At 47.7% G+C, this 23,371-nt stretch overlaps 1 protein-coding gene across 1 annotated transcript; it reads right to left on the reverse strand.

The window, feature by feature from the left end:
- Nucleotides 1-12,438: 12,438 nt before the first annotated feature.
- LOC123136113 (chloride channel protein CLC-b) lies at nt 12,439-15,911 on the reverse strand. Its single transcript, XM_044555408.1, has 5 exons — nt 15,412-15,911; nt 15,109-15,309; nt 14,851-15,028; nt 13,048-14,715; nt 12,439-12,957 (listed from the first exon to the last, which is right to left on the reverse strand). Exons 1-5 carry the CDS (start codon nt 15,627-15,629, stop codon nt 12,859-12,861), a joined length of 2,364 nt encoding a protein of 787 aa, XP_044411343.1. The 5' UTR covers nt 15,630-15,911; the 3' UTR covers nt 12,439-12,858.
- Nucleotides 15,912-23,371: the final 7,460 nt, after the last annotated feature.

Genomic DNA, 23,371 nt, shown 5'->3' on the forward strand with positions numbered 1-23,371 from the left:
TCATGTGTGCATCATGTTTAAACTTTGATAGAAACTTGAAATGGGGATGTCCAAACCCTAGTACCAAATGGAATTCAATTAGTTTCAACCTAAAAATAATTTCAGTGAATCCAAATGGCTTTCAAAAATGATCATCATTTCTGAAAAATGGTAGAACCATAACCAGAGGTGTTGCACATTTTTTCATGACATATTTGGTCACTGAATTAAATCATATGTACTTTGCATTTGGGCATTTAAATGCTAGTAAATATTTTAAATGCCCAAATAATTCTTAAAATAAGTGTAGGCTGTTGGAAATAATCTAAACAGAGCCCCTAATTATTTTCAGGATTTTTAAAGATGTCTAAGTATTTGTAATAAAGCCACACAGTTACAGAAAAATAGAAAACAGGTAATAAAAGAGAAGGAGGGAACTTACCTGGCCGCAGCCCACCTGGCAGCCTACCTGGCAGGCCCAGCACTGTGCTGGCCCATGCCAGCCAGCTGCTTCGTCCTCGCCAGGCAGGCACAGAGGTGACGCCGACGAGCGCGAGCTCGCCACGGCGCCACCTGCTTATCGCCCGCGCCCGTGGACACCTGGGCAGGCTTCACGTTGCCGCCCCGACCCCGCAGACACCTCACACGCCCCCTGCCTCTCTCCCTCGCCATTCCCCATCTCACCGAGTGCACCGTCGCCGCCGACTAGAACCACCGCGGCCACAGGCCCTCCCTCGCCTCGCCGACTTGTCCATGGCCTCCGCCTCGACGCCCTCGTCCTCCCCGTCGACTCACTCGACGCCGGACGCCTCAAAACGCCGTCACCGACCTCTTCTTCATTGTCGGCCGCCGCGGATCCCCATCGTCGACTTGTTGCCATCCTGCCTTCCCCGAGCCCGCTTCGACGTCTACTGCAACCGTCGTGAGCCACCGAACCTTTTCCCCTTCTCCGTTCTCGCTCTCGTGCGTCGTAGCCGCCGCACCTTGCTCGCCCGCACGCGCCGCCGCCTGTGACCGCCGCCGACGAGCCTCCGGCCACCTAGCGGTCCGGCCGTCGTGCTCAACTCCCTTCCCGCGCCACGTAGAGCACATAGGTGCCCCGCACGAGCCTCCCGGCCATCGTAGCGTCGACCCCGAGCTCACCCGAGCTCCGGCGACCGCCAAGGTCGACGCCGGCGACAACTCCGGCCACCCCAGGCCCAACCGCCACCACCACTCGACGCGCGCAAGCTCCAGCTCCATGTAGCCGCTCTCCGTCGTCGATTTGGTCACCGGAGGAGGAAACCCGCGCCTCTCCGCCGTCCCTGGCCCTGCCGGCGACGAGCCCCGGGTCAACTCCGGCGAGTTTGACCCGGTTTGACCCTAGTTTGACTTCCCCTGAGTCACTGACGAGTAGGGCCAGGCCCCAGCTAATCCTAGATTAGTTTTTAATTAAGTTTAATTACTCCACTGACATTTTTAGTTAGTAGTAGTTTAACACTAATTAATTTAGATTAGTTAGTTAGTCACTGATGTGTGGACCCCACTGGTCAGGTTTGACCTGGACCAGCCCCGTTGACTACTGACGTCACCCTGACGCACTGCTGACGCAATAACTCATTTTCTGGATTTATTCTTTTACAGGAAATTCCAGAAAATAACCAAAACTTCTAAAATTCATAGAAATTCAACCGTAACTCCAAATTAAATAAGTTATATATGAAAAATGATCAGAAAAATCCAATCTATCCATCTGTACCATTTTCATGCATGTTAGAACAACTTATAGCTGCTGTTTAGGACAAATCATATGAATGGCATTTAAATATCCACATATGGAGTTTGAATTTGAATCTTGAATTCAAACCAACTTCATTTAATCTGGTTGCTAGTTGCATTAGCTCAAACCACATCATATTGCCATGTCATGATCATGCATCATATTGTTGCATAGCATTGATTGTGTTCTTCCTTGTTTGCCGGTATTTGTCCCCTCTCAGTAGACGTTGTTCCGACGATGAGTTTGATAACACCGATGAAGAACTGTTACTATCTTCGGAAGTGCCAGGCAAGCAAACCCCCCTTTTTCATTCTGATACAATCCCACTCTCTCGCTCCTGCTCTCTTTTACTGCATTAGGACAACAACGATTCAACTATTACTGGCTGCGGTAGTTGAACCCCTTTATCCTCTGCATGACCTGTCATTGCCACAGCAAATAGATGAAACCCACTACCATGAGTAGGAGTTGTTTGAGCCCTGATGTGCCTACTCATTCATGCTTGTTGTCATGCCTGCTATTGCTTAGAGTTGTGTCAAGTCTGGTTCATCGGGGATGAATTGGAGGTGTGTGAACATGTCCTACTGTTGAGAGCTAAGTGTGTGAACACGATTTGGTAAAGGTAGCGGTGAGAGGCTATGTAGGAGTACATGGTGGGTTGTCTCATTGAAACCGTCCTCAGGAACTGAGTTCTATGTTTGTGATCCACGACCAGCTACTACCACGCATTGGAATGCTTAAGTGCCCCTCTCGACTTATTAATCAACTTGATCTCTGTCCAGGAGTTGCAACTATTTTCTGGTATTTGTAGGTAGTGTTAGTAGTCTACCAAGTGACACCCGGTACAGGTGGGCTTGGGACAAACTAGGCACAGTGGCACGGTGTACCAAGTGGCACCCGGATGGTGGGCTTGGGAACCCTGCTCACATCGTTTGGGGCCGTGAGCGACACCCCGGCCGGATCTCCTTGCGGATGGAACCCGAATAGGCGATAAATCTGGACGAGAGACTTGTGTGGTTAGTCAGGTCATGGCCGACACCCTCGCTGGGCTTCCGCTTGAAGGTTGCCGAGTACATGTCATGTAAACGGCGGTAAGTGGTGAGAGCATGTGTGAAGAAGTACACCCCTGCAGGGTTAATATGATCTATTCGAATAGCCGTGTCCGCGGTAAAGGACTTCTGGGTTGCCTGTACAGTTCATAGACAAGTGAAAGTGGATACTCTAAAATACGCAAGATAAGCGTGAGTGCTATGGATGGCGCTCTCGTGGGGAGATGGGAGCGGATCCATAGTGGTGTATTGATATGGTGAATATGTGGACTCGTGTGCGCCACCTCAAAAGATTTACTTGCAGTTGTAGTTCAGGTTAGCCACTGAGTCAAAGCTGGCTTGCTGCAGTTAAACCCCACCATCCCCTTGTTGATAATGATGCATATGTAGTTAGATCTGATGTAAGTCTTGCTGGGTACATTTGTACTCACGTTGCTTAATTTATGTTTTTGCAGAGAGACTTCAGTCTCGCTAGTAGTTCCACGTGGACTTCGACGTTTAGCTTGTTACCTCAGCTACGATCTTGTGCCCTCGGCAGGATCTGGTAGATAGTCAGGCTTCTCAGCCTTTTTCATTTGTAGATGTCTGTACTCAGACATGTTAAGTTTCCGCTTGTGCTTTGACTTGTATGCTCTGAATGTTGGGTCGTGAGACCCATGTTTGTAATATCTCGCTCCTCGGAGCCTATTGAATAAATACTTGAGTCGTAGAGTCATGTTGTGATGCCATGTTGTATTTGCACATATCGAGCATATTGTGTGTATGTTATTGAAATGCTTGGTATGTGTGGGATCTGACTATCTAGTTGTTTATCCTTGGTAGCCTCTCTTACCGGGAAATGTCTCCTAGTGCTTCCACTGAGCCTTGGTAGCTTGCTACTGCTTTGGAACACTTAGGTTGGCCGGCATGTGTCCTTCTTCGTTCCTGTGTCTGTCCCTTCGGGGAAATGTCACGCGGTGTCTACCAGAGTCCTGTTAGCCTGCTACAGCCTGGTTTACCGGAGTCCTGCTAGCCCAGTTGCTACAGCCCGGATTCACTCGCTGATGACCGACACGTTCGTTGCTGGGTCATGTATGCCTGTCCCTGTAAGTTAGTGCCACTTTGGGTTCACGACTAGTCATGTCAGCCTGGGTTCTTTGTCATATGGATGCTAGCGGCACTATCATATACGTGAGCCAAAAGGCGCAAACGGTCCCGGGCCAGTAAGGTGGCACCCGTGGGAATACCATGCGTGAGGCCGCAAAGTGATATGATGTGTTACATGCTAGATCGGTGTGACTTAGGATCGGGGTCCTGACAGTTTTGGTATCAGAGCTTGACTTTCTGTAGGAATAGCAAGCCAAACTGGTCGAAGTTGAGTCTAGAAATTCTTTAGTTATATAAGGGAATTGACTGTGGGATGGAACGTAAGGCTCTTTTACTCCTTATACCTTATGCCTTCTGATCCGAGTCATCATATCTTTCCTACGGGGTTAAGGAATTAGGCCTTCTCTTCTTTCTATTAGGATCACGTGTTACTAATCCGTAGATTTATAGAATTGTTGGACTTAAGCCTCGGTTCAGTTTCTACTACTTCTGTATGTTAACTGTTGATCTCGAAACCTTGATATTGTGCTTCTGAGTGGTTATGCCACCATTTTTGTAGCATGTCTCAATTTTTTTTGAGCATTTACAGCCGTTATGCTGTCCGAGTCATCCCAAGTTTCTAAATAGTCTGATGCATTTGCAAATCCCTTCTTTCCGTTCCCGATGTCCCTTTGGGCCAGTTCAAGCACACAAATCGGTCTGTTGAGGTACTCGATTGCCTCGACATATGTGTTGGAGCTATTATCATGACACTAGGTGTCTTAGAGTGCCACCTAGTAATCGAACCGTGTTTTGCGTTCCCAGTGTGATGATTCTGGCCATTATTCTCGAAAGCATCCCGTGATGCCATTTAGTTAGTAGGTATTCCACTTCTGGGTTTTGAACCCGAGATTCACCCTACTTACTTCATGTTGATAGTAATTGCTAGCTCCCTTAGGTTATCAGTAACCTTTGTGTTAGTCCTCGAGGTCCGTGGTATTTCCTTCTTCCAAATACTATGAACCACTTATGGCAGAAGTTCCTCGCTGAACCGAAAGATCACAACCAGAGTGCTCTTGACGAGTTCTCGATTCTATGTTGTTACTCTGCCAGTTCTACCTTTTGCATGGGTTATCCGAAAGAAATGTTGAGCTTTGCTCGACATACTAATCTATGCATCCACAACTCAGAAAGATATATGTTCCTTTGAGTTGTCCCTCTTCAGTCGTATTCCGATCTTTGTCTATCAATTGATAGTCCAGAGTAATTGTGCATTCATGTTATCGATGCTTATTATTCTTGTGGTCCGTGAAGCCATTCTATTCTGGAATGACTAGGAGAAACAAACTCCAGTATCTCATCCATTTCCAAGATTGGATCAAAGTAGTTGTATTTCGCAGATCAAAATGCCAATCCAGCTTTTGTTCTGCTCCACCTTGAAGTATTACCATCTTCATATCAAGAATATCATGGGAATTGCACACCATCCTATGAACTCTTGATACAGTGATACTTCTCGCCCTCATTATTCATTTCTCGGTTCCCGTGTTGTTGCAACCGGAATGCCGACAGGTGAACTATGATGTGTGAAATCTATACTCCTAGCAACTCTGTTGCTTGGTAGTTAAATGGACAATAACCTCATTCTTAGCGTGTTGATTTTTGAATCATCACCCTGAGGTTGATCGTGCTACCTAGTCCTTATTCCGGGTGCACTCCTCGATCAATGAGTCAGGATCGTATCGATTCCTCGCTCTTTTGATCATATCGTCTTGCCGTGAAAAGCAAGATTGATCTCGAGCTTAGTAACATATCGGTGGATCGTGATTTTCCGAATATCTTCTCGGAAGTGTTACCAGGTTGTCACCTGACCGCTATGTTGAGTTCGTGATCAAGTTCGTTTCTTGTAAACCACCCCCTTCTCCAAGGATCTGTGTTGGATACCCTAAGCTAGTTGGTCAAGCTAAATAACAACTTGGAGAGTTGGAACATAAAAGCTTATCTAACCTAGTTCATTTCCAAAGGGATATCTTGTGTTTGTGTGTTTGTTGTAGAAAGATGATTTCTTCATCGATTGGTCCTCGTGATCAGTTGTTGAACCTATTGTCTTATCAAAACTTTGATTTGAGTGTGGGCTATCCTCAAATCAAGTCAGAACCAACGATGTTCGTAATGTTGTCTTACTCGTGGTTGATCCCTCGAGCATACACCATTACATCTTTTGGTCTGACCAATACTATCACATTGTTCACATAATGGTGGAAATCCAGTGATATGGAAATTCCGATGAGTTGCTGTTGAGCCCGTCCGCAGCATTTTGTCTCCTCCATCATCCATGTTGAACATCAAGCTAGTGTTGGAAACTTTATAAGCATTATCTTCATGACCCGTTCGTGAAGCATATGTTTGGACGAAGGAAGTGAGTCCCTATAATTCATGTGCACTTGATGAAAGTCTCCGCCATGAATTTGAGAAGGCTTGTTTTTACCTCCTCTGGAATCATTCCAAGTCAGTCATGCACTTGCGAAGTACTCTATGGTTTGGTAGGTTGGCCGCCTCCATTCTATATATGTTTCCTAGCACACCAAGCCACTGACTGATTTGTTCAAGGAGAAGGAGTTCCTTCATAAGAGCTAATCCGGACTTATGAATGCACTTTGATATCCTCGATGATGGTTCCCTACCAAAACTCGATAGTGTTTTATTGTAAGACTACCATGTGATCATGTTTGTCTGGGACAGCGTGTTCACACGTGTGTAGCAGAACCAGCTCATGTTTTGGAGCTTGCTATCGTAGTTCATTTCCCGAGAATCTCGCAACGTCATCTCGTCAATTTGTGTTGCAAACTTTCATTTTTCTTCCTAGACTCGATGAGTCTGGATTATTCTGACACCAACCAGATCTGAATCTCAGGCAGATATGATGGTTGGAACATTTCCCAAGAACTATAATATTGGTCTCTCTGTAACCCGGTAAGTGGATGTCGTGGCCAACACACCCAACCGGAAGACCCATTATTGTAGTATCTTGATTGAGGAAGTTGGCCACCTCCCCATAAGGACTTCATAGGATTTACTCCCTAGTTGAGCCTTATGATTTTTGTGTTCCCGAAGTCCGATCTTTTACTTGATGTTCTAGATATCAAACCATATCTATGAATGGGTTACGCTAGTACATCAAGGAGAACATTAGAAGCGGAGTGCTAAATGTCTCTCGGTCGATCTTCCAGATTTTGATTCCTTGGCCTCGCTAAGGTGAAATTTGAGAAGGTGTTATCTTCCTTTGCATCTGCATCGTCCATCACTATCCATCATGGTGGTATGTTGTGTTGCCAGGATCCTTGACACGGATATTGGTAAACCTTGATGAATATGGAAGTGCTCAAGTTCTTGAGAGCATGCACAAGCGCTAGGTGTTATCATCAGCACTAACTGGGATTGCTCTCAGTTTCCTCGATTATGCTATAAGTTTTCAAACAAGTGGACTCACTATCTACTGTTGAGCTTCTCCCCAGTTACTAAAATCATCCCTTGTGTTGTTTTCAACAAGGTAATCCACACCATCCATTCTAATCCGGGTATGCCATTCTACCGAACCCCTCCAAACGATCGCTCGAGAATTGCCTTAGGCTGGTATAAAGAGTTTCAATGATCTCTGAATCAAATGCAATTCTTTTTGCCACTTAAGGGATGATTCCACGAGTCACCTCCTCCAAAATGTCTCGTTATGGTATCATGGCAATTCAACTCCTCGCTACGTTGACAACCATTCACCACCCTCTTAAGTGTGGAATTGTTGTCTACCTAGTGAACCTTCGTCATCCGTTCCACTCCATTCCTCTAGATGTATGCTTCGTGCCTCAGCTCGATAGATGTTGCTATGACTTACTCTGTGAGTTGATCCTAAGTTGATTGATCTTCGAGAAGATCGATTCTTCTGGAGTTGTCCCTTTCCTCTCGTTGTCATGTTAGATGGAGATCTCAGAGCAAGACGTCGAGACAAACATGGTGATCGAATCAACGTTCATTTGAAGTGCAACCTGGATCATGAAGATTGCGTTAGTTGTATTTCCCCTTCATCTTACCCTACGCCTGAATCTCGGGACGAGATTCTTGTTTAGTAGGGGTGAGTTGCCACATCCCTAGCTTTTGGCATTGCACTAGGCTAAATTCATGTGTGCATCATGTTTAAACTTTGATAGAAACTTGAAATGGGGAAGTCCAAACCCTAGTACCAAATGGAATTCAATTAGGTTCAACCTAAAAATAATTTCAGTGAATCCAAATGGCTTTCAAAAATGATCATCATTTCTGGAAAATGGTAGAACCATAACCAGAGGTGTTGCACATTTTTCCATGACATATTTGGTCACTGAATTAAATCATATATACTTTGCATTTGGGCATTTAAATCCTAGTAAATATTTTAAATGCCCAAATAATTCTTAAAATAAGTGTGGGCTGTTGGAAATAATCTAAACAGAGCCCCTGATTATTTTCAGGATTTTTAAAGATGTCTAAGTATTTTTAATAAAGCCACACAGTTACAAAAAAATAGAAAACAGGTAATAAAAGAGAAGGAGGGAACTTACCTGGCCGCAGCCCACCTGGCAGCCCACCTGGCAGGCCCAGCACTGTGCTGGCCCATGCCAGCCAGCTGCTTCGTCCTCGCCAGGCAGGCACAGAGGTGACGCCGACGAGCGCGAGCTCGCCACGGCGCCACCTGCTTATCGCCCGCGCCCGTGGACACCTGGGCAGGCTTCACGTTGCCGCCCCGACCCCGCAGACACCTCACACGCCCCCTGCCTCTCTCCCTCGCCATTCCCCATCTCACCGAGCGCAGCCGTCGCCGCCGACTAGAACCACCGCGGCCACATGCCCTCCCTCGCCTCGCCGACGTGTCCATGGCCTCCGCCTTGACGCCCTCGTCCTCTCCGTCGACTCACTCGACGCCGGACGCCTCAAAACACCGTCACCGACCTCTTCTTCATTGTCGGCCGCCGCGGATCCCCATCGTCGACTTGTCGCCATCCGGCCTTCCCCGAGCCCGCTTCGACGTCTGCTGCAACCGCCGTGAGCCACCGAACCTTTTCCCCCTCTCCGTTCTCGCTCTCGTGCGCCGTAGCCGCCGCACCTTGCTCGCCCGCATGCGCCGCCACCTGTGACCGCCGCCGCTGAGCCTCCGGCCACCTAGCGGTCCGGCCGTCGTGCTCAACTCCCTTCCCACGCCACGTAGAGCACATAGGTGCCCCGCACGAGCCTCCCCGGCCACCGTAGCATCGACCCCGAGCTCACCCGAGCTCCGGCGACCGCCAAGGTCGACGCCGGCGACAACTCCGGCCACCCCAGGCCCAACCGCCACCACCACTTGACGCGCGCAAGCTCCAGCTCCACGTAGCCGCTCTCCGCCGTCGATTTGGTCACCGGAGGAGGAAACCCGCACCTCTTCGCCGTCCCTGGCCCTGCCGGCGACGAGCCCCGGGTCAACTCCAGCGAGTTTGACCCGGTTTGCCCCTAGTTTGACTTCCCCTGAGTCACTGACGAGTGGCCCCAGGCCCCAGCTAATCCTAGATTAGTTTTTAATTAAGTTTAATTACTCCACTAACATTTTTAGTTAGTAGTAGTTTAACACTAATTAATTTAGATTAGTTAGTTAGTCACTGACATGTGGACCCCACTGGTCAGGTTTGACCTGGACCAGCCCCGTTGACCACTGACGTCACCCTGACACACTGCTGACGCAATGACTCATTTTCTGGATTTATTCTTTTACAAGAAATTCCAGAAAATAACCAAAACTTCTAAAATTCATAGAAATTCAACCGTAACTCCAAATTAAATAAGTTATATATGAAAAATGATCAGAAAAATCCAATCTATCCATCTGTACCATTTTCATGCATGTTAGAACAACTTATAGCTGCTGTTTAGGACAAATCATATGAATGGCATTTAAATATCCACATATGGAGTTTGAATTTGAATCTTGGATTCAAACCAACTTCATTTATCTGGTTGCTAGTTGCATTAGCTCAAACCGCATCATATTGCCATGTCATGATCATGCATCATATTATTGCATAGCATTGATTGTGTTCTTCCTTGTTTGCCGGTATTTGTCCCCTCTCAGTAGACGTTGTTCCGACGATGAGTTTGATGACACCGATGAAGAACTATTACTATCTTCACAAGTGCCAGGCAAGCAAACCCCCCTTGTTCATTCCGATACAATCCCACTCTCTCGCTCCTGCTCTCTTTTACTGCATTAGGACAACAACGATTCAACTGTTACTGGCTGCGGTAGTTGAACCCCTTTATCCTCTGCATGACCTGTCATTGCCACAGTAAATAGATGAAACCCACTACCATGAGTAGGAGTTGTTTGAGCCCTGATGTGCCTACTCATTCATGCTTGTTGTCATGCCTGCTATTGCTTAGAGTTGTGTCAGGTCTGGTTCATCGGGGATGAATTGGAGGTGTGTGAACATGTCCTACTGTTGAGAGCTAAGTGTGTGAACACGATTTGGTAAAGGTAGCGGTGAGAGGCCATGTAGGAGTACATGGTGGGTTGTCTCATTGAAACCGTCCTCAGGAACTGAGTTCTGTGTTTGTGATCCATGACCACCTACTACCACGCATTGGAATGCTTAAGTGCCCCTCTCGACTTATTAATCAACTTGATCTCTGTCCAGGAGTTGCAACTAGTTTCTGGTATTTGTAATTAGTGTTAGTAGTCTACCAAGTGGCACCCGGTACAGGTGGGCTTGGGACAGACTAGGCACAGTGGCACGGTGTACCAAGTGGCACCCGGATGGTGGGCTTGGGAACCCTGCTCACATCGTTTGGGGCCGTGAGCGACACCCCGGCCGGATCTCCTTGCGGATAGAACCCGAATAGGCGATAAATCTGGACGAGAGACTTGTGTGGTTAGTCAGGTCGTGGCCGACACCCTCGCTGGGCTTCCGCTTGAAGGTTGCCGAGTACATGTCGTGTAAATGGCGGTAAGTGGTGAGAGCATGTGTGAAGAAGTACACCCCTGCAGGGTTAATATGATCTATTCGAATAGCCGTGTCCGCGGTAAAGGACTTTTGGGTTGCCTGTACAGTTTATAGACAAGTGAAAGTGGATACTCTAAAATACGCAAGATAAGCGTGAGTGCTATGGATGGCGCTCTCGTGGGGAGATGGAAGCGGATCCATAGTGGTGTATTGATATGGTGAATATGTGGACTCGTGTGCGTCACCTCAAAAGATTTACTTGCAGTTGTAGTTCAGGTTAGCCACTGAGTCAAAGCTGGCTTGCTGCAGTTAAACCCCACCAACCCCTTGTTGATAATGATGCATATGTAGTTAGATCTGATGTAAGTCTTGCTGGGTACATTTGTACTCACGTTGCTTAATTTATGTTTTTGCAGAGAGACTTCAGTCTCGCTAGTAGTTCCACGTGGACTTCGATGTTTAGCTTGTTACCTCAGCTACGATCTTGTGCCCTCGGTAGGATCTGGTAGATAGTCAGGCTTCTCAGCCTTTTTCATTTGTAGATGTCCGTACTCAGACATGTTAAGATTCCGCTTGTGCTTTGACTTGTATGCTCTGAATGTTGGGTCGTGAGACCCATGTTTGTAATATCTCGCTCCTCAGAGCCTATTGAATAAATACTTGAGTCGTAGAGTCATGTTGTGATGCCATGTTGTATTTGCACATATCGAGCATATTGTGTGTATGTTATTGAAATGCTTGGTATGTGTGGGATCTGACTATCTAGTTGTTTATCCTTGGTAGGCTCTCTTATCGGAAAATGTCTCCTAGTGCTTCCACTGAGCCTTGGTAGCTTGCTACTGCTTTGGAACACTTAGGTTGGCCGGCATGTGTCATTCTTCGTTCCTGTGTCTGTCCCTTCGGGGAAATGTCACGCGGTGTCTACCGGAGTCCTGTTAGCCTGCTACAGCCCGGTTTACCGGAGTCCTGCTAGCCCAGTTGCTACAGTCCGGATTCACTCGCTGATGACCGACACGTTCGTTGCTGGGTCATGTATGTCTGTCCCTGTAAGTTAGTGCCACATTGGGTTCACGACTAGTCATGTCAGCCCGGGTTCTTTGTCATATGGATGCTAGCGGCACTATCATATACGTGAGCTAAAAGGCGCAAACGGTCCGGGCCAGGTAAGGTGACACCCGTGGAAATACCGTACGTGAGGCCGCAAAGTGATATGATGTGTTACATGCTAGATCGGTGTGACTTAGGATTGGGGTCCTGACATTTATGCCCCGCAATTTACACTTTTCCAAGTTCAGTAAATAAAATGATCTTGTCGAGAAGTTTCTGTACATGTGTTCATAATTATCAGGGAAATTTAGGTGAAACCGACTCCACCTTCCGTGGATCCAAACATAACAAAAACTAGTTCCTCCGTTCACAAATATAAGATGCTTTAGTTTTTTTTCCTTCTAAATCATGTGTACGCATCTCAGTCTGTATGTAGTTTAGATTAAAATATTCAAAACATATTATATTTAGAACGAAGAGAGTACTGTATTTGACTATTCTTTCCAGCATATACAACTTAAACAATTACAAAAGCATAATAGAACCAGTAAACATATTATATTTGACGATCGCGTGTTCTAACGTGGATGTCAAAGCTGACAGCGAAATCCAACAGAAGTGCCAAAAAGATGAAAAAACAAAATAAAAATCAGTTACAAAATGTTGGAACATCTTGCTTTCCAATAATAGAAAATTTGAAACTTAAAGAAAAAAACTCTGCTTATTGCATCTTGGGCGTATGTGTGATTGTACATGGGCAGTAAATTATTCAGCCATTCCCCGAAGAAAAGAAAAATGAGACGCAGACAAATCCTGAACCTACTTACAGAGAAGAATGAGGAGGAAAAGAAAGAATCATGGCGCCAGCAAGTGAACCATGTGGCTCTTGCTTCAAGACAGGAAACATGTCGACAGTAATAATTCCCAAAATTGCTGCTGCTAGTAGCTTTCAGCTTGAGCTTTAGTGCGTCTTGCTCTTCTTCGCCAGGTGAGGAAACGCGCCGAGGATGTTGTGCGCCCTCAGGTCCTGCCTCGTCAAGATCCCCACAAGCGGAGATATCTGCACGCCAAAATCAATCCATCATCAGATCCAAATGTGCAAGAACAGGTTGATGATGCTTGAAAAGCCATTGGAGTCGACTGGACTCACCTCGGGGCCTTGGTACTTGGGCATGATGAGCATGTGCCGGAGCGCGACGGAGCGGAACAGCACCACGGCCTTGGCCACCGACATGGTCTCCACCACGGTGTACGGCGTCGTGTTGGTGAACGGGTGGAGGTCCACGTACATCTCCAGCTCCTCCGGCGTGAGCTCGAGGTCGTCGATCTTGCAGTTCTTGTCGGCGAGCTCCACCGACGAGAACCGCTCCCTGGCCTCCCACTCCTCCGTCCTCCTCTTCTCCGCCAGGAACCACCGCTTCCTCAGCACGGCCACGAGGTGCGACCGGAGGACCAGCCCGTGCAGCTCCGACAGGCCGGGCCTTGGCCGGTCCACCACGGGGAACCCGTTGTGGCCGGTGTTCTGCAGCACCTCGAGGACGGTGGACACCTTCTCCACCACCTGGAGGCTGATGGTGCGCGGCTTCGCGGCGGCGAGCTCGCCCACGGTGAGGTCCTTCATCCATGGCTCCGGCTTGGGTTCTAGGAAGGGAAGCCCCTTGAGGTCCAGGATGATCTCGTAGATGCTGGGGTTGAAGGCGTCGCCGACGGTCTTGGCGATGAGCAGCACGAACATGGTCATGGGGAGCAGGAGCAGGTTGTTGGTGAGCTCCAGGAAGATGACGCAGAGCGAGACGGTCATCCTCATGGAGCCCGACATGAGCGCCGCCGCGCCGAGCACGGCGTAGAGCCCGTGGTCGATGCTCGCCGCCACCGTGCTCTGGAGCACGAGCGCCACGATGCGGCCGTAGGCGGCGCCCATGAGGATGATGGGGAGGAAGAGCCCCGACGGCACGGCGATGCCGAAGGTGAAGAGCCCCAGCACGCAGTAGATGGCGAAGAAGATGAGCAGCGAGTCCAGCCGGAACTCGCCGGGGGTGCCCGTGGAGAAGATGTTGCGCGTGGCGTCCACGTTGGTGGCGTGCAGGAGGGTGGCCAGGTCGTTGTACTGCCCGGCCGGGCAGTTGAACTGCTTGAAGTTGCCGCTCCTCCCGGTGGCCGGGCACGCGGCGCCGAACGCCGGGTCGCACGGGGTGCACGGCACGGCGAAGGGGAGCACGTACAGCCCCGCCGACGTGAACACGCACACGGCCAGCGCCAGCGCCAGCTTCGCCATCCGGCCCTTGTCGTTGATGAGGTTGTAGAGCCGGAGCACCATGTGGAGGACGTGGTTGTAGAGCGCGCCGAGGACGCCGCCGATGACGCCGACGAGCGTGACCAGGAGGAGGTCGCCGAGCCGGTATCGGACGGTGACGTCGCTGACGTCGAAGATGATGAGCCCGCCCTCGCCGAAGAGGCCGCACCGCCCGCCGCGGCACACCTCGATGAAGCCGCGCAGCACCACCACCACGGTGGCCGTGCTGAAGAAGGTGCGCCACAGCAGCGCGCTGCGCCACCACGTGGCCACCTCCTCCAGCGCGAACAACACGCCGCCTACGGGCGACCGGAACGCCGCGCACACGCCGGACGACGCGCCACAGGTGATGAGGTCGCGCCGGTCGCGGTCGTTGTTGAAGTAGCGCAGCCACCGCCACCGGAGGCGGAACCGGCCGGAGCCGCCCTGGCTGAGCAGGTTGGCGAGGCACGCGCCGATGTGCACCAGCGGGCCTTCCTTGCCCAGATCCAGCCCCGACGACACCGCGCAGATGCTGCCTATGATCTGACCAAAGTACGGAAAAAATTCCATCTATTAATGTCTCTCTTGCAGCTTCGAGTAGTCGCATCACACATTTCCAATTTCAGCCTGGTGGAACATGAACAGGAGAAGAAAGGTTCAAGGCTTTATTATTAGTACCTTGACGATAAGCTGCGGCGCGCCGAACATGTTGGGCGTGTCGACGCCGTTGAGGTAGGCCTTGATCTCGGGGATGCCCGGGCCGGCGGCGGTGGGGGCGAAGACGACGCAGAGCACGGCGGCGATGAACGTCAGCACAAAGTTGAAGCCGGAGAAGTAGAAGAAGCCGGCCCAGTACCTGAATGCACAGATAGAACATAATTAATTCCCCGACCAGCAAACTCTGGTCCCGCCGTCTCTAGATAGATCTCGCCGTACCTCTTCTCCCTGACGAGGTGGACCATGTGGAGCATCTTGAGGCCGGAGATGTTCTCGATGGCGAGGTTGATGAGCGACGCTATGACGCCGGTGAGGAGCCCCACCAGGAACGCCAGCGACCACTTGAGGAAGATGTACTGCAGCACCTCCACGTTGGACCGGCTCCTCCAGTCGTGCTTGAACAGATCGTTCTCGATGATCCTGCAGGCGCACCATTCATGGCAGCTCAGCTCAATTCACAAAGCAAACAATCTGATTGCACGAACAGAATTGTAAGTATGGATCGAGCAGTAGAATACTCACTCGTAGTCGAGGCTCTCGATGTGCGAGACCTTGGCGCCGACCATGGCGAGGTGGCTGGAGGTGAGCGTGTTGCTTCTCTTCAGCAGGGGCTTCTCCAGGGAGCTGATGCCGTCGCCGGCGCTCCCTGGGTCCTCCGAGCTGTTGCTGACGCCATTGCCGTGCTTGAGACCAGGCGTCTCTGCGACGAGCCCGAGCCCCGGGCTCTGGTCTTCCTCCATGCCTGTCCTGGCCGGCAACAGGACAGAGCTTGGTGGCCGGCCTGTTTCTTGGATCAGCTTGATCCGATCAAGATCTCAAGGTCAGGTCAAGGAGGATGGGATTTGCGTATGTATGTGCCCGTATATAAATGGGATCACGTGGACTTGCCGCTGCAATGCTCTTATCTGGCAGTTTATCTGTCTGGTCCGGCTTGCAAGTGGATCAACAACCTGTGGTGAGCCGTGGAAGAAGAAGAAGAAGAGAATTATTTCCTGTATTTCTTATGCTTGTAGCGATCCGAGTACGTGGGCAAGCTTGAAGACAGCGAAGTGACCTGCTTGCTTGTTGGCAGAGAGATAAGACCGTGGAAGGAAGGGCAATGATTAACTTGGTGGGCCCCAACTGAGGGGAAAATGCCATGTGGGTTGAAAGTGATTGGGTGATGCTTATGTTCCAAGTTACAGTTAGAGTATCATTGTTCTTCTTGTTTTGGTGCATCTCATCATGTGTTGTTTACCCTTTTGGCATTGGAAGGGTTTTGGTCCATGGAATCTAATGGGCACTAGCTAGCTGTGTTTTATGGAATCTAGGCTCATATGCATGTTCATCTCCATGTTTTCACATGGGCAAAAGGAATGAACATTTGGTGTTATGGATGTATCAACCGAGACACATGAGCGACCATTCATTTAAGTCATTTAGGTTTTCACTAGACCGTAGGCGGCACAGGCGGTGATCCGATCTGCACAAACTCCGGCCCCCGTTGCCTGCTCCTCCTTACAGCCGCCAGAGGCCATCGTCGAGAGAAGTATGTGCGGCGGTGGCGGTGACGGGGCCTCTCTGTTCTGGCATCGAGATGGCGGGTGGAGGCTCCTCGTTCGATGGCTGGCGGCGCGGTAGCATCGAGATGATGGATGGTGGATCCTTGGTGGCGGTCATCTGATCTTCAGATGGCGACGATTACGGCGTGCTCTCCATCGATCAAAAGCAGATCAATTTTAATTGGGTGGCAACACTACAAGATGTGTCATTTGTCGTGTTTCAGGTGGCCGGCGACATGTCCCTGTTCCCAAGATGTGTCGTTTGTCGTGTTTCAGGGCTGGCGACATGTCCCTATTCCCGTGCACATGTGCGCTCCGGGAGGATGTGTTGCTGCCCTAGCACAAGGCACTAGGACACGTGCCCTCTACTTTTGTTCCCAATCCGACTGCCAGGCCATGAAGCCATCTGGCCGGTGGTAGTCGGCTACCGTGGTTATCGACGACAGATTGCATATGATTGGAGATGGCTCGAGGATGGGCTGGTGGTTTAGTCAGCGAAAACAACAGCACGACAACAACAATGAGTGACCAGTTGAAGAATGCGACAATGGAGCGGAATGGTGATGTACGGCTTGCCCCATCTTGGTGTTGTCATTATCGTCACATAAGCTTTGGACCACAGGCGCGAGGATGAAGTTGTGATGGAGGGGAAAGTCGTTAGCACCCATAGCCCTCCACCTTATATACACAATGGGGGCTAGGGTTTTACATAGAGCAAATCGCATCTTGGTTGCCACCCTAATGACTTCAGGGAAAGATGGTCCTGGAGGTGCCTGTTGGTCGCCTGGGGCTCCCTTTCATCTTTGTCTCCTTGGTGAGCTTTGCAGGCCCCCTGTCGGGGTCTGCTGACGGGCTCCCCTGCCGGAGATCATCCCCGGTGTATGGCATTGTCATGCTGCTACAATATTCAGCTCTGTTGTGGGTTTTGGTGACTCTCACTTTTTCTAGTTTGCCTTCTACGGCGAGATGCAATCAATGGATGACGATTTGATGTAGAGGATATAGTTGTGCAACGATGGTGGTGGTATTTGTATGTCAGCGCATGCAGTTGCTAGGATCACAAAAAATGGTGACAACAACACATGATTGACTCCGATTTGGTAGTGCTTTCTGAGTACCAGGTCTTGAACTCCGAGGTGAAAACCCTAGGATCAGACCTGAGTGGGTTATACCTGACAATGTTGATGTTTTTACGTCGTTACCTTGTTTAAGGCATTGCTCGGACTTGTTCTTCGGGCTGAAAACCTTGAATCTAGACTATGATGGTTGGACCCGGTCATGTCGATGCCCGAGTGTTGTTTCCTTCTTGACGGTGTTGCTGTTGAAGAACATCATTATCCTTGTCGATCGATGTTTTGATCGCTTTGGGGATTTTTTTCTCTTGCTTCGGCATAACTTTGGTCTTGTATGACTGTACTCTTTATCACCGTGTTTTTGTGTGTGCGTTGATGTTGTTTGTGTGCATCCTAGTTATGTAGATATCGGGTGTATGCTTAATATATTTATATCCACTCACTGGTGCAAAGACATCCTATACAAACGGTTTTTACCCCCTTTCCGCGAGGAGTTTTAAGCCGTCACCTCGTTAGTGTGTGCGATAGGGGGGGAGGGGGTCCTTCCCACCCGGCTCAGAAACCGTCGGGGATGGCCCTCTGATCACACATGCTACACAAAATGAGCTTGTGTGCGATTGGGGGAGGCATCCAAGACCAATCGTTTCCATTCATATGTGCATCCCATACAGTGAACCCCAGAAAAACGTTTCCGTTCGTATGTATATCACACACAATTTTTTTATGTGGAAACATTTGTGCAAGTTGGCCTAACGCAAACAGTTCACTGGCCGAAGTCATGTGCAATTCTTCATTGATCCAACACGCCTACTTTCTAGAAACCGTGTGGGTTCTTTGAGTTCATCACCCATGGTATTGTTTGAGAAACCATCTGCAATAGAAAACCCAAATAAGCAGCGTAATTGTCCTATTATTGGTAATCCATGTAGTAATCAAATTGACATTTCTTATAAAACACACCATATATTTCATATCCGTATAACGACAACCATGATTTCATAATCGAATTACATCAGATAGCTTCAGCACTCAGTTACACCATATAGGGATATAGCTAGCTACGCCATTACGTAGCAGCACCAAGTTTCACATGCAACATCAAAACCTTTCGAAAGTAGAATCATACACGGTAAATAGAAAGATGAATCTCATCTGGGAAACTGCAGAAGCGGAAGGCGAATATTGAGCCTTCAGTGATGTTGAATGTCCTTGCAACTTTAGGCCAGTGGCTATGGATAATTGCCCGCCCAACCTTCGTCATCTTGAGGAAGACTTCAATATTTTACCGTGGGTGTTGAATGAATACCTTCATCGCCTCTTGACCATGCAGGTGGTCTGAGAGGTAATCATCGGTGAACTGCTTTGGAGAGTACTGAAAACAAAGATATGCATAAATCGCCGTTATAAATTTTGAAATGGCACAAGGGGAAAAACAAGGTAAAAGAGTTAGTGCCATCCTATAGTTGACTGATGTCTTCTTCATTATGCAAATAAAGATCTTGCTGTTATTCGTCGCAAGTTTCTTTATCCTAACAATCTTTCTGTGTTTCTTGACTTGACTGATATTCATGGACATCTCATTTCCCCATATGCAAAATGGGTCAAATAGTGGGTCTAAGCCTCTGACAGCAGGACCTACATGTGCAAGACTAAATTGTAAGAAACCTAAATATTAGAATGATTCCTGCAACCGCACAAAATGTGCTATTAGCGAAAGGATCATGATTGAGCAAATCTCGATGGTAAACCGCAATGCCTCCCATTGTTTCCCTGCAACACATATAAGGAAGATCTTGATCAGGTAATCTGAGAGTTGCCATACTATCAGTAGAATATATTATTGCAAAATAAACAAATTGCATATCCAATAGTTAACTTGAGATGAATGGAAAAGCCAGCTAACCGAACCAAGCATGGTAAACAACTTGGATAGAACAATTATATGTGTTTCTCGTGTATTGAGTACAACCAAATTCAATTTATTTCTCACATGCATAATAATACGAAAATGTACCCACACCAAATGAAAATGAAATTGCAGAATTGAACCAAACAGTTAACTATACATCAAAACAAATGAACCAAAACAGTTAATTGAGCATGACATTGCAGAATAGAACATATACTACAAGATAAGACAGTTAACGAAACCAAGAATGCTTGAGAACTACTACGAAATGTAGCAATTGTTGGATCAAAATGTTAATTGAATATTACATTTAAGAATATTAGATTGCATATTAACATTACAAAGTACAAATCAGGCACTGGCGGTGGCCTCAATAAAACAACACGAACTGTATTTTAAAGTAGACAACCACGTGGAGGTGTCGATGGTGGCCTCGAAGACGAGGTGCTCCTCCAAGATTTGGAGGTCAACATGCTTGGCAGCCATCACGAACTCATCTGCGCGTGCGGCCACGATTTGCTTCTCCACTGCCAGATGCTATTGAGCTCCATGCTATACTACGTGCAAAATGGCTGTGGGCGACACTTAATTAATTGGAGGACGAGACAGTGATTTGGGCGGAAGGTGTCACACCATCGGTTGGGGCATGTGAGATGGGCAAGGAGGAGGATGGTGTGGGTAGAGTGTGGATTACCTGACCATATCGATGCGCATTAATGGGCGAACAACCCAACCCTTGGAACCACCTACAGCTCCAGGTGGCGAAGAGCCGACATCGAGGTGCCAAACCTTCCCGTCGATGTGGACTATTCGGGAAGATCAGCCTATTATCCCTAGAGTAACTTTTATCCGTTGAGCGACGACCCTTCCACTCGGCACCATCGGATCACTAAGGCTGACTTTCGTCTCTGCTCGACGGGTGAGTCTTGCAGTCAAGCTCCCTTCTGCCTTTGCACTCGAGGACCAATGTTCGTCTGGCCCGAGGAAACCTTTGCACGTCTCCGTTACCTTTTGGGAGGCCTACCCCCATAGAAACTGTCTACTTGAGACTGTCCCTTGGCCCGCGGGTCTGACACAAGGTTAGAATCCGAGCTCTTTCAGAGTGGTATCTCACTGATGGCTCGGCCCCCCCTGAAAGGGGCCTCCTTCGCCTTCCACCTAAGCTGCACAGGAAAGGCCCAAAGCCAATCCCAGGGAACAGTAAAGCTTCATAGGGTCTTTCTGTCCAGGTGCAGGTAGTCCGCATCTTCACAAATTCAAAGTTTTCGAGATCTTTAAAAAAGTGGATTAATCGGATGAGGACAAAGAGAGAGTCCCATTCTACATGTCAATACTGATAACAATGAAATTTCTAGTAAAAGGAAAATCCGTCGACTTTATATGTTGTGAGGGTTCAAGTCCCTCTATCCCCAAATCCTCTTTTATTCCCTAACTATACTATATTATTATTATTTATCCTCTTTTTTTCTTTTTATCAATGGGTTTAAGATTCATTAGCTTTCTCATTCTACTCTTTCACAAAGGAACGCGAAGAGAACTCAATGGATCTTATCCTATTCATTGAATAGATTTCTTTTTTATTAGAGTATCGGCAAGAAATCTTGGTTATTCACTCTATTTTTAAGTTTGCGGTCGAACTACCATAATATCTAGAAATGTAGATCTTAAACTAGAAAGGCTTTTTTGGATGGAAAAACTCTGACTTCCTAGTTTTAGTTAGTAGAAACCTAATTAGTTAAAATTCCATCCAGTAAAACGGAAGAATTATAAATTTCTAAAATGATAGATAGGAATATAGCGAATAAAGCCATTGCGACCCCCATAAAAGGAGTAGTCCCCCAACCCGGGGCGACTTTCCCATATTCCGAATTCAAGGGTTTCAGTAAACTACCTGCACCGGTTCGTTTTGGCCTAGGTTTAGAACTATCTTCAACGGTTTATGTAGCCATAAATTCTATTTAATCATTGGTGTTGACTTTGTATACTATTCCATTGTAGTTGTAAATACACGATCTTTTCGTAGATCCATTGTAATCTTGAAATTCTATAAAAATGGAAACAACAACTTTAGTCGCCATCTCCATATGTGGTTTACTTGTAAGCTTTACTGGGTATGCCTTATATACCCGCGCAGCAAGAAGAAGGATCGTCGGCGAGGGGGTGACGCTGCAAGAAGGGTCGCCGGCGAGGAGGCAGCGCTGCCAGTAAGCAGCAATGAAGGTTTGAACTTGGAAAGCAAGGAGGAACAGTGGAAATGTGGCTTTTGGTGGGGGGAGGGGGCGGGGAGATAGATATTTCCGCGGTGGCAGGATTTTTTCGCTCGGTGCCGTGAGAAACTGGCGCGCAAGTGTGGTTCAAGCGCGGGCGGTGGACTGTAGACGACGAAGCTTCTTGCATAAGCTAGACAAGACAGTGCGCCCGGATATTTTATATCACATCCCACATGATTCTTGCTAGTAAACTATTTGTAGTATACCTGATTTTTTTTTCATTCTGTTTTGAAAGAAAAATCGTGTTACGGAGGGAAAGGATAGTGTTTGAATTGCTAGAACATTTATCTGCAGTGAACATGCAACTATATGAGTGTCGTGTTAAAATTAGGAATTATTCCGGGTTCGTTTAGCCTTTTTATGCATTAGTTGAGTTTCTAGGCATTTAATGTGCACAATTCAAATCTGAACTGCGAGCACATGCTCCAATGCACCAAAGTTTGTTGAAAAATCACATGTGTGTCTTTGGGTGAATTTATGGGTCCCTTGCAAAAAATGGGAATGAAATTCAAACATCTGGGCGTCGTGGCTCAGCCAAAAACATTGAGAAACTTGGTTTTTAAATTCATGTAAATCCAAAACTTGCATGAAAATCATGAAACTTGGCATGGTGTCATGTCATGGCACCAACATGTTGTGCTAATTTTTTGGTCGAATTGGGACAAGTTTTGGTATAAGATTCTTGCAAACAGGAGTTTTTCTCAAGAAGACTCGTGGTTTCAAGAGGAACGTGTCACCTTTGTGTGCGAAACGACGTACGCTGCCTGATAACCCACAAGTATAGGGGATCATTTGTAGCCTTCTTCGATAAATAAGAGTGTCAAACCCAACAAGGAGCTAAAGGCAGAACAAATATTCCCTCAAGTTCCATCAGCCATCGATACAACTCTATGCACACTTGACGTTTGCTTTATGTAGAACAAGAATATAACTAGGACTACTTGCAAAAATAAAACTTTGAATAAATTGGAAGGTAATAAAGGTAGATAGCTTTTGTCAACAAGAAAGTCATTTGTCCCTAGGAAATCGAAAACAAATACTGGTAATCATTCTTGTAATTTTATATGAGGGTGAGGCATGAGCTAACATACTTTCTCTACTTGGATCATATGCACTTATGATTGGAACCCTATAAGGCATCTGCAACTACTAAAGATCATTAAGGTCATGAAACCCAACCATAGCATTAAGTATCAAGTCCTCTTTATCCCAGACGCAACAACCCACCTACTCGGGTTTAAGCTTTTGTCACTCTCGCAACCCACCATAAGCGAATCATGAACGTATTGCAACACCCTACTGAGGGGATCCCTCACGTTTGCGCGAGACACATGGCACCATAGGACAGCACCATAAATAAAATATACAATCATACCAACCAAGATCACGATTAACCCATAGGATAAAACGGATCTACTCAAACATCATAGGATAACCATATATCATTGGGAAATAGTATATCGAGTTGAGCACCATGTTTAAGTAGAGATTACAGCAGAGAGAAGAGGTGTTACACCGCTGCATAGAGGGGGAGAAAGTTGGTGTTGATGGTAGCAAGATTGTTGATGTAGATCGCCGTCACGATCCTAGCCCCAGCGGCACTCTGGCGCCACCGAGAGAGAGGAGGAGAGAGCCCCCTTGATGGGAGGAGAGTTCCCGCTCTCGTCCATGGCCTCCATGGCGGCGGAG

The sequence above is a fragment of the Triticum aestivum genome, chromosome 6B (assembly GCF_018294505.1).
Source record: "Triticum aestivum cultivar Chinese Spring chromosome 6B, IWGSC CS RefSeq v2.1, whole genome shotgun sequence".
NCBI lineage: Eukaryota > Viridiplantae > Streptophyta > Magnoliopsida > Poales > Poaceae > Triticum > Triticum aestivum.